Below are 19436 nucleotides of genomic sequence, written 5' to 3' on the forward strand. Positions count from 1 at the left end.
ATAATATAAAAACAGGGAGGGGGACAAAACATAAGAGACTCTTAAATATGGAGAACAACCAGAGGGTTACTGGAGGGGTTGTGGGAGGAGGGATGGGCTAAATGGGTAAGGGGCATTAAGAAATCTAGTCCTGAAGTCATTGTTGCACTATATGCTAACTAATTTGGATGTAAATTAAAAAAAATAAAATTAAAAATAAAAAATTTAAAAACATTTTGTTATGTATGTGGTAAGACATACATAACATGAAATTTACCATCTTGAGCATTTTTAAACGGACAGCTGCATGGCATTGAGTTTCTTGACCCTTGTGCTGCCGTTACCACAATGCAGCCACAGAACTGTCTTCATCTCACAAAACTGAAACCCTGTACCTGTGAAACAATAACTTCCCATTCTCTCCCTTCCTGCTCATTTTTACTGATGTATTTGTTTGCTTTACAGAAGGAGAAAGGCAAGATTCTTCTGTGTTTCTCGACTCTAAACATCTTAATCCGGGACTCCAGCTTTATAGGGCTTCATATGAAAAAAATCTTCCTAAAATGGCTGAGGCTTTGGCTCATGGTGCAGATGTGAACTGGGCTAATTCAGAGGAAAATAAAGCAACACCACTTATTCAGGCTGTATTAGGGGTATGAATTCATACATTGTAAAAAAGTCATAATTCATTCTGAACATAGCTTTAGCATTATTTTTTGCTTTAAGAGATGGGTTGGAAAGTAGAAGAAAATGTTAGTAGTGATTTCTGAGTATCACTGTGATTACGTAAGGTCAGATTTTTTTCTCAGTGGAAGAGAACTTTGGTAATGAAAGTAGTGTCTTTTGCTAGATCACACTGCACATTGAATCCCTGTTAGAAGTCATTCTTGGCGGGGCGCCTGGGTGGTTAACCGACCAACTTCCACTCAGGTCATGATCTCACAGTTTGTGAGTTCGAGCCCCGTGTCGGGCTCTGTGCTGACTGACAGCTCGGAGCCTGGAGCCTACTTCAGATTCTGTGTCTCCCCCTCTCTCTACCCCTCCACTGCTCACGCTCTGTGTCTCTCTGTCTCTCAATAATAAATAAATGTTAAAAAAGAAGTCATTCTTTGGAAGAAAATAATTTATCATTTCTCTGCTTTCACTGGGGAGTATTTTCTCTTTTGGGAGAAAATAAAACAGAAAGGCTATTAGAGTAAAGACCTGTTTTTAATAGAAATATATTATTGTTTGCTTTTTGTACATTGTTATCTTCTTTTTTTCTTCTAAGGGTTCTTTGGTGACATGCGAGTTTCTTCTACAGAATGGTGCTAATGTGAACCAAAGAGATGTGCAAGGGCGGGGCCCACTGCACCATGCCACTGTCTTGGGGCACACAGGGTAAGCTGTGGAGCTTGCATATTTAACTAGATTTTATTTGAAAAATTATTTTGAAATATCATTTTGCTTTTTCTTAGGCTAAGGTCATTAAGTAGAGTTTGTAAAATGATACCTTCCTGTGACTTATATTGTCATGATGGAATTTCAAATTTTAAAAATCTGCAGAAAAAAGCTACTGTTACTTTTCAGAAAAGAACATTGCAAAGCTTGTTTTGAGCTTTACTTGCCATTTATGTAGATCAGTTTTAGTATTTAAAACTGTTACTGAAATTATGGTGATTTTTTTCAGACAACTAAGTCTATGTATGTATTTATGCATGTTCACATATTTATATACATAGCATGTGCATTTGGGGAGAATTTTATAACTTTGGACATTTTAGTTTTCTCACAGTGTACCTAAAGTCAGACTTTAACTTTTAGCTTGTGCTATTGACATGGAGGCTTCTGAAGCAGTATTTAGACTCACAGAACAATAAAGCCTTGAAGATTACTTTTGTTGTTGTTGTTGTTGTTGTTTTTTTTTTTTTGAAAATGGACTTTCTAATAGAAGGTACAAATGAAGTCAAAATGTTGACCTTAAATGAAAAATTTGTGTCATAGATGATTGTTTTTAAATAAAATATCTCAGGATATCCAATTCTTATTACCCCAATAAGCAAGAAGCTGAGTATTTTTTTTTTATGTTTATTTGAAGCATCTTGTATTTTTTAAAGCATTTTCTATTCTTATCATAGTTTGCTTTCCTTCTGTCAGCAAAGAGATACTGAGTTCAATGACTTCATCATACAAACTTTTGGATACTTAAAAGTGATTGTATTTGATTCATCTGTGTATTTTCTTCTTAAACAATCATTCTTCCCATTTTACTTCATAGACTCCATTTACTCATTCTGTCATATTTTTTCATTTTTGTCAATTTCTTCAAGTTATCAATATTTGTGGAGGATTACCCTCTTTGCTGTTGAATTATTGTTGGTATAATGTTAACGTTGCCTTGGCTTCCTTCTTTCCCAAATAATGACCTTAAGTGATGCTGTTTTGTTTAAGTTCATGGAAATATATGTACATCTTTTTCTGATATTATTTGAGGATAGAGACCATAATTTATACATCTCACCATCCTACGTACCACCAAGTTAAAAGGGGAAAACACCTTGAGATTTGTAAAATGGTGATCATGGTAAATTTTTATTGTTCAATAAATAGTTATAGAATGAGTCAAGAATTTCCTAATGAACTGCTATTTCTTTAAGTGAGATGGTGCTTTTAATTTTTTTATGGTGAATACTAATATTTTTTTCTTATTGGCCATATATTAAAAATACTGTTTCCTTAAACAGGCAGGTATGTTTATTCCTAAAACGAGGTGCCAATCAACATGCCACTGATGAAGAAGGGAAAGACCCTTTGACTATAGCTGTGGAAGCAGCCAATGCTGATATAGTGACCTTGTAAGTGTCTTCTTTTTACTTGATTGTTTTTCAGACAGTTGTAGTACTTAGTTTCAGTGTAGTACTTAGGTTCAAACATAGTTTCATGCATAGGTATGAACTATAAACTTGATTGTTTAATGTGTACCATGTACCTTTTTAAGCACATTTAATGTATTACATATAGGAACTTATTTGGCTCTCACAGCAACCCTATGAGGAACATATTATTAGCCTTATTTTATAACGATGCCATGCCGCAGATAATTTGAGAAACCGGTAGCTCATGGAGCTGGGATTTGAAACTAAGAATTTTGGCTCTAAAACCCATGTCCTTAGCCACTTTTTAAATCCTGCATGACCAGTAGGAACAGAAAACCCATGTCTTCTCTAAAATGGATTCTTTAATTTTCACTACAGTACTAGGGCAGGGGGTGGATTGGTACAGTAACAGGCAATAATTCTGTTCAAAAATCTGCATTTATTCTACCTTAACAGTTAGAGGATTATAAGTAGGGAGGACAGCTGCACTGATGTTAGCAACTTTTGCAGTTGCATTGCCTTTGGGCAGTGATGCTTAGGGATCTGTTTGTGCTTATTTTTTTTAAGGAGTTATTATTTACATGAATGCTCTATCTTAAGATAAAAATACCTGTTTTTTAATGTTTGAATACAATTGAATATGATCTGTTAAAGAAAGACTTTTGAGATCTTAATTTGATTTTCATCTTAGATCAAAGTTGTTTGTTTACACTGGAATCTAAAAAAGTGATTGCCACTTACACTTTATTGTGATGTAGGAAATATGTTGTATGAAGTCACTTACTCGTTCTGTTCTGTGTTGCCTGAAACCCAGAATTACTGATCCCCTATTATATGAGTATTGATAGTTTCATTCACACTACGGAGTCTCAGTCACCTACAAAGGGAAACTTTCCCAACTGCCTTGAACTCCTGAGCTGCCACTGAGAATTCTTGACTTGTCATATATCACTCCTCCCTGATCCCTGCCAAATTAAAACACAAGGCAAAACAGTAAAACATGCTTTCTCTGCACTCAGTGTCCTTTCCCCACTGGAGAGGTTATTGTAATTGTGGAGACTATTGGAGGAAAATTTAGAACTATTAAATTATTATAGATTCACAATTGGAGAAAGAGAAGTTATTAAAGAAAAGATAGGAATAGCATAGAGAAAGGAACCCTGGATGCAGCTTCCCAGGCAGTTCTTATAATAATGGCCCCTTTACCTCAGAAATATCTGTTCCCAAATTGTCTAAATTTTCTCATTTTACTTTGTGTGAAGACTTCAGTTTCATTTAATAATTTTTTAAAGTAATGGTCCTCTCTGCAAAGTCCAAATACCAAAGAGAGACCTAAGGTGCTATTAATTCACACAGTGGTTATGAAAAGAGATGGAAGGGAGTGGTAGTATTTTGGAGAGAGGGAAAGCTCATGTCAGATGCTGCAGTTGCCAGAAGTGCACGTTAGAAGAGGGTGATATAAGTCTCGGTGGGCAGTGCACCCACTGCCTGAAGGTGGGTGGCCCGAAGGACAGACAAACAGTGAAAAGTAGGAAGGGGCACTGAAGGCGACATTTGCCTGTTTCAAAATTGTTTAAAGTTAGTACAAAAATGGAAGGAAATTCTTGCCTTCTTAATCCAGTGCTGTATATCTTCCTGCTGCCAGGATGAATACCCCACGAAAGAGTGTCTAACCAAATGGTAACCTTGGTAAAATCTTAGCAACCTATGGTCATTTAATACATCAAAATACGTTTCCACTATTTAGACATAACACATGCCATTTACATTTTTGGAACTACCTCACCTCAGGGTGAAGCCGAATAAACTTAAACCGTACAGTAGGACATTCCATACTGTAGAGGCAATACTTTGAACAGTTGCTGGAGAAGCCGGGGAGTCTCTGAAGTCAGGAAGTAAGCTCCTGGAGGTGCTCCAAAGGTCCTGCTTAAACAGTGATGAAGTGTATTTGTTAGAAATCTTTTATTGTCAGGGCACCCAGCTGGCCAACCCAGCTGGCTCAGTTGGTGGGCAAGCATGCGATTCTTGATCCTGGGGTTGTACATCTGAGCCCCAGTTTTGGTGTAGAGATTACTTAAAAATAAAATAGTTAAAAAAAGAAATCTTTTATTATACTTTCTCATGAGAATTGTATAAAGGGAAACTAAAACTAAAACCCCATCTATTATAGTGGTAAACACTAGGAAGAGAAAAAAGAGTGTGCGTTTTATCTGCTTATACATTTCATTGGTTTGTGGTTTCATTACATACTTCATCTAAAAATCCTTTCCTTTGATTTTAGGTTACGTTTAGCAAGAATGAATGAAGAGATGCGGGAATCAGAAGGACTTTATGGACAGCCAGGTCAATATTCTACTAATAACCATACTGAAATGCAGTATAAGAAATGCATTCAGGAATTTATTAGTTTACAATTGGAAGATTCATAGTTCTTTAGCAGAGTGGCTTAATATTCTGGAGTTTTTATAACTTACTTGTAAATTGTGAGTTGTTATGTATTGTACTTACTGAATTCTCGGGAGCGGCTAACTCCCGAGCCTTTAGAGGTCCGTAACTATTCCTATTACAGTACACATTTACTTGCTGTGTTCAACTTTGGCTGCTGACTTCTTTACCTGCTGTACAGATGTCTTCCATATACATTCCAGTGACGTGGATGGAATGGTGACCTATATTTATACCCTCACAGCAGCACAATGGTCATTTTCATTTTGGAATTCTCTTTAGCTGTCAAGTGAATATAACAGAATTGTTTTCTTTTTGTTATTCAGGGAATTTCTATGAATTGCGTTCAGGGAAAAATACAAATCACCATGTGTTTGGCATATAAAAAGTCAGTATGGAAAATGCCTAGAAAAAAGTTTATTGAATTAAGAGTTTTGTACTCTGATCTAAAGATAAGTTTTAGAGTTAAAAATAAAATCTACTAGTAGTTTAAGAAGCCCGGAATGGGAATGGAGTTAGTTTAAAAGGTATAGAGAAAAGGTCTCACTTTACCTTGTAGCTTTGCCCCGAGCAATTGTACATTATCTGTTGGGTAAATGTAAGTATTTAGAACAGTATTTCATGAACCTGATGGTAAAGTAAACTTGTTAGAGAAATCTCAACTCAGGATCAGCCCAAGTCTCATTTTGTGTAATTTTCACCTTTGAGTCAGGATGTCAAGAAAAGGAAGAAATGTTGCTAATCAGATTCCTTTCTTTGAGGAACACATCCTAATTAGACATTCTTCACGAAGAAAAGAGTAATCATTGGATCTCCAGTTTCGTGAATTTGAATATATGAATTCCTAATTTATCTGTTTTAAATTCATATAAGTATTAGTAAAGGATTTCAGGAATTCATGACTAAAATAATTGTAATGTTAGTTTTTAATAAGTATATTTAACTTTTAAAAATGAATATTAATGTCTTATTTTAAAAGTGGCTTGGTAATATCATCTATTCTTCCTGTTTAAATATGTTTTGAGATTTCTGTATTTTATGCTAGCTTCAGCCATTAACCTTTACATAACTGGATTAGTATATAATTAATATGGGGCCATTCTTTTCTCGGAGGACTGTATTTACTACTTCTTGTTGGTCTAGTTTAATAGGGAACAAGTAAGAACTTTGAGAACAGAGACACTTCAGCTAGATACTTCTAATCTAGGGTGTCCCACTTTAATCCTATGGATCAGACAATACTACTGACTCATGATACACCAAGATGTAAGAGTGCTGATTAAGGGTGAAGTCTCAGCATTAATTCTGAATTTCACCCATTTGTTTTAAACTTGAATGTTAGATTTTAAATAAGTTATAATTTTGTAACAGATATACTTAAGTGAGGGTATTACTAGGCCATTTTTAAGGCCTTTGTGTTTAAGCACTTTAAAAATAAAAATTATTCAAAGGATACAACCTGATATTTGTGAGGTAAGAGTGAACTTCAAGATTTTAAGTTAAACAATTCTTTTTCCTGACATTTGAAACTTAAATGTTTGGTCAGCTGTTCTTTCCTTGAGCAGTTTGCTGATGAAGTTACACCCAACTGATTAGTCATAAGGTCAGTGGTCAACTTTCCTTCGGAGTTGGGAAACTTGAAAGGACAGGGCCTCTATGTTCTTGTGACTTCTAGTTCCACCCAGATTGCTTGGGCTTCTTCTGCCACCATTTAGGAGCATTCGAATGTCTCTTTCACTGCCGTTTTATGTATAAGTTTATGGGTGTGCATCTTCCATTCCCCAGTAGAAGAATGAATTTTTCCAATTTATTTGACCGAAAAATGTTTTAAAAGCCTCATTTTGGGGTGCCTGGGTGGCTCAGTCGGTTAAGTGTCTGACTTCTGCTCAGGTCACCATCTCACAGTTTGTGGGTTCAAGCCCCATGTCGGGCTCGCTGCTGTCAGCGCAGAGCCCGCTTTGGATCCTCTGTCCCCCCTCTCTCTGCCCCCCAATTCTCATGTGCTCTCTCTCTCAAAAATAAATAAACATTAAAAAAGCCTCAAAAAAAAAAAAAAAACAACAAACCAGGCTTTTCCACCACTCTCAAATTTTAGAGATTAAAAATAGATCAGAATTCTGGAAATGGTGTATCAGAAGAATAAAATGGGATTTTGATCTATTTGGGGATGATCTTGATGATAGATTTTCAACCCATTTAGAAGGTCTCACATGCAAAGCAGAGCAACTTTATACTTACACAGGTGACGCGGTGAAATGCCACAGCAATTGCTCCCTGGCTACTTTTCTTTTCCTTCACAAGTCTTTGGAGAACAGATATGTTAGCTCAGGCAGTAGGGTCTTTCTTTCCCCTCCACTTGTCACTGTTATTTTTCTCTCATTGATTTTGGTTGATTGTCTTATCTAGATCCTTTTGTTGTTGTTGCCTAGCAATACCTCAGAAATTTGGGTAATTTTAAAATGCAGGTATTTTCGATCTTTTGATAATGAAGAGCCCTATTATTTAAAAGACTCAGATATAATCTTTGGGAATCGTGGATTTATTTCTAAGAAACCACACTTCTGAACCTTCTATATACAACCCTAAGGACCTGAAACTTTCTATTTTTTGCAAGGCGATATAAGAGCACACGTTTCCTGAAGGGAAGATCTATCCCTCTTTATCAGTTCCTACAACTCTTAAGAGGACTGGGTGAGTGAGTGAAATATCACGCCCCGCCCTCAGTCGTTGGAAACCACTTTGGTGGTTCCCACAGTCTCTGGTTCCATGACTCCCCTTGATTGTTGGCAGAGTTTCTCAGCCAGTTGAAAATCACCACTTTAGTGAGCCGCTACTGGTTATGCAAGTATGTCGCTAGCAAAGGTTGGTCCCTGATCTAATTATTTGTATAAAGGAAGCTGTAATCAGCCCAGGAAGGGCGGGATCATATACTTGATCACCTAGAGGTGGGGTCTCACATGCTGCTGTCTCTTTGAGGGGAGTGCATTTCGAGAGCAAAATCAACAAGTCTTGGATCATCATCATTGCTGTTACAATGGATATTCTGAATACCAAAAATCAAAAACTATTTTGAACTATCAGTGGACATACAGAAGTCCACATTTTAAAAATTCTGAACTGTCTGGGCACATGGAAAAGTTAACCTTCTGAAGAGAAATAGAATATGATTAAGTAATTTAAAGGATATAACTTAGCATTACAAATATTGGGTGATTAGTTGCTTATCGTTTGTAATAAACTGTTAAATGTGCTTACGTGAGCTTTCCAGGGCAGCGAATTATGGGTTATTGTTTATGTATGCTAGTGTAGACAAGTTATATTGCCTTGGGAAAAATTCTAAATGATTAGAATTATATTTAAATTTCAAGGAATCACATTGAAGCTCAATTTATGTTAACTATATTAAATATCTTAGTCACTATTGTTATTGTAATGTTTGTTTTTTGATAATATATTTTGAGGACTAAGAAAGGTATTTTATTGATAGTCCATTAATTAATGTTTTGTTAGAAACTGAATGTTAACAGAAAGTTTTGTGTGTGTGGAAGGTGAGACTTCCTTTTGTCTTGTATTAGCTCTAAAATGTATTCGTGAAACCAATGATTAGTGTAGCACCAACACTTTCCTTCATGGAAGCATTTAATTCAGTGAATAAAAGATCTTATAATTTGTTTTGCATGGTACAATGGTTCTACTAAAATGTACTCGTGTAATAGGTACTAGATGATTTAAGAACAAAAGCTGGAAAACCACAAAAAAGAAAAACCCTACAGTTTGTTATACAAAATATGCATTGCTAATAGTAGAAGCCATATATTGCCATTGTACTGTTGTAATACTTACGAATGCTCATCTGGTGCTATCTGTAAAGTATTTGGCATTAGCGTCTGCTAGATCCTTCTTCCTATTTCTTCTTGAATGTATAATGTGTGCCTTTTAAGTTACTTCTGGTGTTGAATGGTAAAATCAGTGTGTTATTTTTGTATTATAACCTGCACTTTACACTTCCTTGGAAAGTAAAATTCCAGACTCTCAAGTTTAAATAGTATTTTAAAAATCTTTATAATGTTTACAATAAATATTTTCAATATTTTAATTCAACATCTAAGAATACGAATTTTTAAATATTTTGTATAGTTTGTTAATATTTAATGTTGGTCTCTTCTCAGTTTATTTTATATCTTTTAGAATGGCTAAAAATGGGAATAGGTTTGTAGTTTGTCTTTTAACATGGGAGTTTACCTTTTAGAAAATCATGGGTGTAATTGGATTGTCTTAACCGTTGTTCCAGTATATCAAATTTCATTTTTATTGTTTCAATAACATGATATGAGTTAGATGCTACTCTTAACCAACTATCAAGATTTTCTTCTTACTGTATTTTTTCTTTTTAAAGTAGATTGATTCAGGTCATGAGAAAATTTCCAGGACTAAATGAAAACTATATAGAGATTTTAATAACTTGCTTTTTACATAGACTAAATGTTAAAAGTGACTAAAGGTTAAAAGTATTAACTTTTTTTATTGAAAATCTTGAATTATGCTGTTAGACCTTTATACTAGATCTTTATCCCCCTCCCCCACCTTTTTTCTGATTCTCTAGCTTTTGGTATGACACCTATTGCCTCAAAAATCTTGCTTTTTAAAAGCTGATAAAATCAACTGCACTATTAACAATTGTAGCAATGAGTTTGTAATAAGATGGATGCAAGATATCTTATGGAAAATAATTATAAAACCATGCTGCAACAATAATCATTTAAAACACTTTTGACGGTTTAAATCTTGAAAACAGAGCTATGCTAAGTTTCTGTGTAAACCTAACGTCTGTCAGAAGTATATATGATGAAAGATTGATCTTGAAAATGAGATTTTACTTTATACAAATCCTTGGTCTGAGGAATTAATCTTTATGTGTGCATATAACTAGTTTGTCATGGCAAGAAAAATAGTATTCAGTTGGCTATAGTATCAGTATCTACAATCTACTTCTCTACGAGCCTATTTGTATGTACGTACATACATGCCTTATGCTAATTTAACCGACATCTTTGGTGTTTATTCCCCTTTGTCATAGCATTCTTGCTCATATGACCTACAGTAAGCAAAACACTTCTGACGAAATAGGAAACTGATCTTACAGTCCTTTTCTAGGCTTTATTATTCTATAAGCTCCGTAAGCAGTGGATTAGGTGTATTACTTTTAGTTAAGTTTGAGTAAAGAATTTCTTTTTCACATGCTATTTAAATTAAAATGCCTTTTAGCTCAAAGATAATTATTAAAATAGGATTTTTTTTTTTTTTGCTCACCTGGTTATCAGTTTTGTCTTATTAATAACTTGCATCCATCAGAAGCATTAGTATTTGTTATTGGTCTTTTCTTTTGGCCTTGATCAAGGGAAATATTTATTTAAAGAATGCCTTGTTTACTATACCTCATTTAGAATGACTTTTATTTCTATGTAAATAAATGTATTTCTTTATATTGCTCTAAAACACTTGCATCTTTGCTCTTTTCTAACTCTGAGCTTTCCTCTGTGGCTGCCTCTGAGGTGCTTTTCTCAGGTATAGCTGTTTCTTTTCTTTCACTATGTGCTTTTCTAGCATTTATATTTAGTGGGTCTTTTTTTCTCCCCAATATGCTCATCTGAGTAAAATTTGAGTATGGTTAATTATAATATAGTTACTAGCCATAAAATGAATGTTGTTTATTAACACTTTCACTGTATAAATTTTAAAAGTGTCTTTATTTTACTTTCATGCAGGTGATGAAACCTACCAGGATATTTTTCGTGATTTTTCCCAAATGGCATCCAATAATCCAGAGAAACTAAATCGTTTCCAACAAGATTCACAGAAATTCTGAGTTTTTTTAAAGAAGGGGAAAAGATTAAATTGAATGATCCCCTAATGTACTAATGTGTACGTCTGAAAACTCACAAATTTTTACTGCCTTAAATCTACTTAATTTTAGTAGGTATTGAGTGGTTTGGAAAAAAGGTACCCATTCATTGATATTTTTATAAATGAAAACATAGAGTTCTAGTAGTTGGGAGAAGAACCTAAGGACCGCTTTTATTTAAAAAAAAAAAAAAAGCCTGTTTAAAGGGCTATTTTTTATAGATAAAGCTAAATCTAGACTTAGGCCATCTCTAGGTTACAAGATGCTAAGGTTAGACAAAATTTCTGTTTTTTCCAATGGTTGGTAGCATTGGTTTTTGTTTTCCATGCATCGTGCCCAGGATCATTCAGTCAAGCATGTCTGCATCGAGTGGGAGCCAACTGTCCTGCCTGCCTGAAGAATATGTCTTGTCTTTAGCCTCCTTGATGATTTTTGGTGGTTCTGTTTTGGTAGTTTTAGATGTGTGGTTTTGGTAGCCTAGCTGTCATACTCACAATACGTAATTTCATTATCGGAACTAGAGAATATGTTTCCCCCATTTGCTCATTAATGTAGTGATACTCCTTAGACGTCTGGTTATTGTTGTGTACTTTAACATACATGTAATGGCTGTACAAAGTAGACAGAACTCAAGTCCTTTAGAGTTACTCCATTTTTTGAAGGAAAAGAACCCTTAACATTTTTTTTTTTTTTTTTAAATCACCAAAAGAATTCTTACTTAAAGAAATTGTAGTCCTTCATTGTTCGGTTGATTTCCTAAAACCTTGACAAATTTATTGATGTAATAAAACTATGTTTCAAAGGTTACTTGAATGTTGCAAAATTATGCTTTCATCAAATTGTAATTTTTAAAGGAAAAGTTGATTTATAAAATAATGTAGAACATTTTTATATTTGAAATTTGTCCTTTTCAAGATAGATTTTTGCTATTGCACTGAGTGAAAGAAAAATCTCTGAAAAAGAAAAAACTCATGTTTTTCTTAGATTATACTGAACTATATAATGATAAATTGTTTTTTATTTTTTTCAACATCTATCCTGTGTACTTTTATACACAGTGTATATGATTTTAAATTAATACCATCTATATATAGATATAGTGGTTGGCTTACATGAAACAGAGACCCTTGAATTCTGAAACCTTACAGATCTACTAATTTATCATGTAAATGCTATAAATGCGTCTGATTCCATCTTTGATTGACATATCTTGTCAGGAGTATAAAATAAGTAATTTGCCTTATGGTTTCTAATAATTGTCAACAATTAAATTTAATCTTTTACAAGTTACATGTAAGTAATGTTATTGATACCCAAATTCTAAATAAGAATTTTAAAAATTTGGGTTATCAAACAAGTAGAAAGATTACATTTAATTTGGCAGATAATAAGTTTTCTAACATTCTTCCCCCCAATAACTAGAGTTTTATAAGTTGATTGAATATCAAATGAGGATTTGTTTAAATAGGAATTACACTGAAGTAAATTCATGTCACAGAAAAGTTTCCATATTTGTTTCCAAATTGTGTGCATATAATGCTTATTTAGTAATAATCACAGTGTATTAGTTAAAGATAAAATATATTTATGAAATATTTCTAAGAAAATACTAACTTCCACAGCCTGTATTTTAATTGCAACAATAACAGGAACATTATGAAATCTTCCCTGTTTCACCTCATAGTCACAGGTCGTCTGGCTTTGCAAAAGTCTGGTTTGTAAACCTTTTTGTTAGAGTGTACTTTGAAATTGTCCAAAAAGTTCAAGGATAAGGAAATATGTTTAAAACAAACCAAAGGAAAAAGAGGGCCTCACCTTTCCTTTGTAGTGCCTATTCCTGAATAAGTAATAATATGTGAAATTATTCCCAAGCCTGGTAGAATTAGAATATAGACTTACTGTTTAATTGTAGGGCTTCACTTCTGAAGCTCCTAACCTTTATCTGGGAAGCCTGGACAGTTTGGCTTTTGGAACCAGCCGTTGGGTGCTTCAGATCACCTCCGGGATCTCTCCTTGTGACAGCAGTTCCTTATGACACTCTTAACTCCTGTGGCTTTCATCATGAGTTGTTAATGTGGTAGTAATTAGTGTCTACCTAAATTTAATGATCAGAGATGTATTTGAAGGGTACTCACTTTAAAGATGATCGTGGTTCTGAGTATCTTCAGAGAAAGCTAAATCTTTTAACAGTATACTGAGCCTGGCAATACGAAAATACATTCCTGTGGCTTGATTTCTTGAACATGCCAAGACTCAGTTTGGATGAAATTTGGCAGAAATGATGCAGTAAATATAGCAAGGCTTTAAAGTCAATTACTAGTGTTACATAGTCACAAAGTAGATTGGCTCTTACCAAGGTGAATTTAGCTGTGTCAACTAATAGCTTTTATATAATATGTAACAAATCTGAGTTTTATTATGCTGTGAATTATTCAATGCATTATGAGAAATTATAGTGTAAACAATGTTACTCATACTTTTGGGCTTCATAAGTCAATGTGCTTGCCCTTTGTTTTCTTTCCCTAACTGATCTGCTTATATTAGTTTCTGATTCCTAGTCAGTATTCTATTAGCTCATTATCATTAGCGCACTAACTTAAAAGCTAGATTAACATCAAAATAACAATAGCAGTACTAACTGCGAAGAGCTCATAGAATGCAGTCTCACACGCTAGAACTAGATTAAAGGTAATTGAGTAGTTATTTGCAGTGTGTTTCCTTGTAACACCTATATGTTTAAGATTTCTAAGGTATTTAAAAATTACCTTTGTTACAATCCTTAGAAATACAGAAATTTCCAGGGATTCACTACATTACAGTGTTTGCCTAATTTATACTGCTCTTCACTGTTGATTTTAATGAACTTTGATGTTTACTTTCCGAAACATAATTTAATTTGGAATATGTACTTTGGTTCTTCATGAGTGCATTTTGGAAAAAAAAAAAAATTATACCTTCGCAGGCTGGACAACTTCAGTTTGTGATGTGTTAAGCAGTATTTTAAAAATATAATTCTACACATGTAAAGTATAGACATGACAATAAACCAAATTGTATTTAAGACTAAATTTACTACCCATTTTGGATAATAAGATATTCCCATACCACTCTTATATTGCCATATTAACTTTTCTGTTTGATAGCACTTTTGACCATGGATAGGAGCAGGAAAAAGGATATATTTTTATAGAATTATTATGTCCAGAATGACTTCAGACCTGCATGATACAGTGCAAAGAGCACTGACTAGTAGTTACTCTCCTTTTTGGATTCAGAGCTTCTCACAAATAAAATGAGTGGATGAAACATGGTAAAACTATCACAGCATCCCTTTGTCTTCTCTTCTGCTCGCAGTGTACTTCGATACTACTCTGTCTCACCCGATTCTTACACTAGGACTTCTGAAGAATGCCGTCGTTTCTCTTCTTTGATCCTGGGCTGCTCCTCTTGTTTTACAGAGGGGAGCCATTGATTTTCTCATCGGTGGCACGGCTGACACCAGAACCCCTGTCTGACTACTAGTCAGAGGCACTTTACTTGTATCATGAAATAAATTGAAATCATTATAAAGCAGCAAAATCTGATAATGCCTGCCAGCTTTCCTTGTGTTTTGATAACAAAGACTGCAAATATTCTGAAGAACCTGGATATAAAATTATCTTGAAGGAATAGATTAGGATTTGAAGCCATTAAATTATAGGAAATATTACATTTTTGTAATAACAAACATTAATAAAAGCAAAACACGGTAAGGTCATTTTAATTCACCATATACTTACCAAAGTCTTGATGTTTCCAAATGAAAGGTAACCTAGGGCTTGGATTCAGTTTGGCTGAATCCTAACATCTATAAATACGATTCTGTGGACATCTTTTTCCATTTACATACGTTTATCCACTTAAATAAGGAGAAGGAAGCAAGGTTTGATTAAATAAACTTTTCTCTGCATTGGTCTTTTCACTGACTTGTGTTCTAGATTTTCTTATTTTTCCTCAACAACCCCCTGCCTTGGGTGTTAATTTTAAACAGGGAAAGCTTGCTACATTAGAAATACTGCTGGCAACATTTATTTTACACAAAGGCCTAAAGGTTAACTTTTGGAAATGATGAGCTACCTTTCTATATGTGTTTACTTGTGCTTTGTGATATTTCTGGATCATTCCAGTCATAAAGACTTATTACATGTAATATTTCTTGCTACCTGTGAAAAGGAATATTTTAAAGAATGTATAACCAACACTCCATTTACTTTTTATTAGTATGTAGAGGATTTGTATCTAATTCATGAATGTAGTTTTACTGTAGTTTGTCATTGTAAATGGAACAAAAAGTACATTATCTTTATAGTTATTCTAAAATGTACATTATGTAAGAATTGTAAATATTATACTTGATTAAATACTTTGTATGGTGAAGAATTATGATAATAAGTCAATAAACTCACCTCTGGCATAGTTCTTTTATGTTCAGACTTGAACTTTATTATGAACTACAACTGCAGACATATCTGTTAACAACTGTCATGTTTATTTGTTTTTTAAAGCCACTTCTTAATGTTTATTCTTATTTTTGAGAGAGAGAGAGAGAAAGAAACACAGAATCTGAAGCAGGCTCCAGGCTCTGAGCTGTCAGCACAGAGCCTGATGCGGGGCTCAAACCCACGAACTGTGAGATCATGACCTGAGCCAAAGTCGGATGCCCAACTGACTGAGCCATCCAGGTGCCCCACCAACTGACATGTTTAAAGTCTTCTATTCCTTTCCAACTTTGTCAGATTGATCCAGTTGATTCTATTTGCTGATTGCTTCAATCAGGAAATCCGTTTTGTTTGTTTGCTTATTTATTTATTTCACAGTGCATGAGAGCAGGGGAAGGGCAGTGGGAAAGGGAGAGGGGGAATCTTGAGAGCATTGACTTGAGCTGAAATCAAGAGTCAGAGGCTTAACTGACTGAGCCACCTAGGTGTCCCCATTTTGATCTTTCAAATATTTTCTTCCTGCTCACAGAGCTGTATGCTCTCAATTCACAGCTAAAAATGACAAAGGCTTGTGTGTGTGTGTGTGTGTGTGTGTGTGTGTGTGTAGGGGAGCCCTAATTCTAATTATTTTCCATTATGATTGACATCCATTGAAGCTCCCAGTCTAGGCAACACATTTGTACTCATCCTTTTAGTAAACAAAAGCATGTTTTTATATGAATTGACATAGAAGGAAGGGAGGGTTGAAAGAATAGACCTGGAAGTGAATTGCCTGCTATTGCCTTAAGTTAATTAAAAGCAGACACATAAAACATTTCAATGTGACTTGCTTTATTCCACTTCATTTCATTTTCAGAATAGTTCTGTGAAGAAGAGAACCCGCACCTATAGTCAATAAAATTTTTAAATGAAAATAAGCAACCTACTTTTTCCTATTGCAAAAACAATGCTTTTTCATTGTAGACAAATGTTTAATAATAAGTAAAAAAGATAATCCTCCACAATTCCATCATCTGCCTGTGCTCTCCAATATGGTCTCTACTAGCCACATGTGGCTATTGAAATTAATTAGACAAAATTAAGAGTTCAGTTCATCTGTGGCACCGCTACATTTTAAGAGCTCAGCCGTGTACCTAGTGACTACTGTTTTGAAAAGGACAGATTATAAAACATGCCCATCATTGTAGGAAGTTCTGTTGAATAGTCCTTAGGGGGAAACTGTTCCTTCCTTGGTATTTATCTTTTCAGAACTTTGGGTGTGTGTATTTATGTTGATATCCAATGGGATCATACTATTTTGTTACCTGCTTCTTTCACTTAATAAATGGGGAGCAGATTTCTAAATCCTCAAATGTTCTATATCACTTTGGGGAGGATTAAAACATTTTTTTAGAATGGAAAATGTCAAACATATACAACATAGAATAATTATAATAGCTAGTAACTCAGGGCTAACATTGTTTTATTAATACTCTCACCCATTTTTTCTCTTCCCCAGATTTTATTTTGAATCAAGCCTCACACATTTCACTAACAAGTCATTCAGTATGTATCTCTAAAAGAGAAAAAGGCAATCACAACATCACACTTCTTTAACTATAAAACTACAGTCAGTATTCATATTATCCCAAATGTATCAAATATACTTTTTAAAAGTAGACTCTTCAAGTCACAACTCACAGAAGTTCCATTCATTGCAGTTGGCTAGTATGTCTCTTGAGTCTCTAAATCTACAAATTTTTCTTCCATTTATTATTAAACATTTCTATTTGCAGTTTGTGAATACATCACTTTTAATGACAGCATCATTTTTGTTTAACCGCTTCATTGATGAACATTTGATTCCAATTTCTTGCCATCATAAATCTAGCTCTGCTTATCCTTATGGCTTTTTGCATACATTCTTAGTTATTTCCTCAGGACAGATTCCTAGAAGTTGGCTGGAGTTGGCTGACTCACAATGGGTGGGTATATTTTTGAGTCAGTATATATCAATGAGTCAGGCACTGTGTTAGGTATTGGGGATATTATGGTGAAAAAAAAAAAAGATGTACTTCCTATTTTCTTGGGATCTTGTCTTCTTGGGATCTTGCCTTTCTCCACCTGCAGTGGAGGAAGATGGGACCGAATAGTTTATAGGTGGCTTTCATAGGATTGTTGGACGATAGTGCCTCACCTGGACACTGGATGGGTTGGTGTTCAGAGACCACTCATCAAGGCAGTGACATGTAAGTCAAGATTGTATGCAGAAAGAGAGTTTGGCTGGGTGAAGATCTAATGCAGTGCTTTACAAACTTTGGTCTGTAAAAGATTCACTATCGAGGCCTGGGCTCATTGAAGATACATAGGTCCTGAACCTTTGTGTTTTTACTAAGTTTCTCGGGTGCTTCCAGTGCCACACCAAATCGAGAACCACTGTCTCCAAGAGAAACACTCATCTGGGCAGGAGAGAACTGAGAGTCTTCTTAGAGGCCAGAAAGATTTTAGCATTGCCAGAGTGCCCTCCAGAAAAGTCCCCTCCCTCCATCTGCTGTAGAGGAAAATGTCTGTTTCTCTGTATCCTTGACAATTTTGGGTACTAGTCAATATGACAAAAATATGATAATCCAACATTACAGATGAAAAAAACAATTCTAATCTCTGGTGAGAAGTCTGAGAACTTGACCGAAGTTACAGTTAGAACTGAAGAGTTCCTGTGGTTACCAAAGTTCTTTGTGTATTTAGCCATGTCATTATATACCCAGCTATGGGCTTAGAAAACAGCCCACGTCACCATCTGACACACTACACATTTCTAATCTCTGTTTTCCCCTGCTAGAATATAAGCTCCGTGAGGGCGGAGACTTCTGTTTCTTTTCACTGCTGTATTCTCAGATGCTACTGTGCTTGACATATAGTCGTCACTTGTTACCTCTTGAATAAACGACTGGCTACCTTCATTCAACCAATTGATTTAGTTTCCAGTCAGCAATATATTTCAGGAAGCTGCAATGTTAATTTTTTTTATGGTTAAATAATTGGAATGAAGAAGCTACAAAATGGAGATGAGACTAGTCTCGAGTATGTTCCTGTGTTTACAGAATTTGTATGTAAAATTTAAACTGTCTTGTTATTCATTTCTTATCCATGAATTCTGGGAGTAGTGATCTTATAAAGGTCTGAAAAATAAAATATTTGAATAAATTCTAGAATAAGTGGTGGAAGGAAAAGCCGTGTTATTGATGGTGTAGGTGGGGGAGGGGGGGCTAAAAGGCACCAAGAGGAATTATTTTTCTCTTATTAATGAACAACAATTACGACAATAATATAGCTGTAGCACACTGCTGTGGGGGTTCTGTGGAGCATATACTAAAGTCTTAATGGAGATTTATGGTTTGGTATTTGTAATTACCTTAGTAAAGCTATGGTTACTGGATTGTATTTTGGCACTTGGATATTTAGACTTCTTGTAGAGTTTGGTGTTTCTAGCATACTTTATATTGTTTGCTAATTGTCAGGCACAGTTTTAACTACTTCTTGTGTATTTTCTCTCATAACCCTAGGCGGCGTAGGTGCTCATAATAGCCCTGTTTTACGTATGGGTGTAACTGCAGCTCAGATTAAGTAATTTGCCTGACGTCTAATAATTTGCATTGCTAGAGCTGGACTTCCAGCTTTCTTAACTTGGAGAGCTTGCTCTTGTAACCACAGTGTCTGCTAAAAGCTGTGGTAAAATACAATTCAGAGCTCGAATTATTGCTTTCAGTGCTAATCTTGGCTGAAAACCTGGGCATGAGA

General features: G+C 34.8%; 1 protein-coding gene across 6 annotated transcripts in view; it reads left to right on the top strand.

The window, feature by feature from the left end:
• The window catches only part of ACAP2 (ArfGAP with coiled-coil, ankyrin repeat and PH domains 2), a 151402-nt gene extending 139799 nt beyond the window's left edge, over positions 1-11603 (top strand). For all 6 annotated transcript variants that reach the window (XM_053903526.1, XM_019448777.2, XM_019448780.2 and 3 more), the window contains 5 exons: positions 445-632; positions 1250-1359; positions 2703-2813; positions 5116-5177; positions 11045-11603. In XM_053903526.1, the coding sequence (XP_053759501.1) occupies positions 445-632; positions 1250-1359; positions 2703-2813; positions 5116-5177; positions 11045-11145 (572 nt within the window). In that variant the 3' untranslated portion in view covers positions 11146-11603. The remainder of the gene's footprint in view (positions 1-444; positions 633-1249; positions 1360-2702; positions 2814-5115; positions 5178-11044) is intronic.
• Positions 11604-19436: the final 7833 nt, after the last annotated feature.

This window comes from Panthera pardus, unplaced genomic scaffold, assembly GCF_024362965.1.
Source record: "Panthera pardus isolate Hobbes unplaced genomic scaffold, ASM2436296v1 HiC_scaffold_16, whole genome shotgun sequence".
Classification (NCBI taxonomy): domain Eukaryota; kingdom Metazoa; phylum Chordata; class Mammalia; order Carnivora; family Felidae; genus Panthera; species Panthera pardus.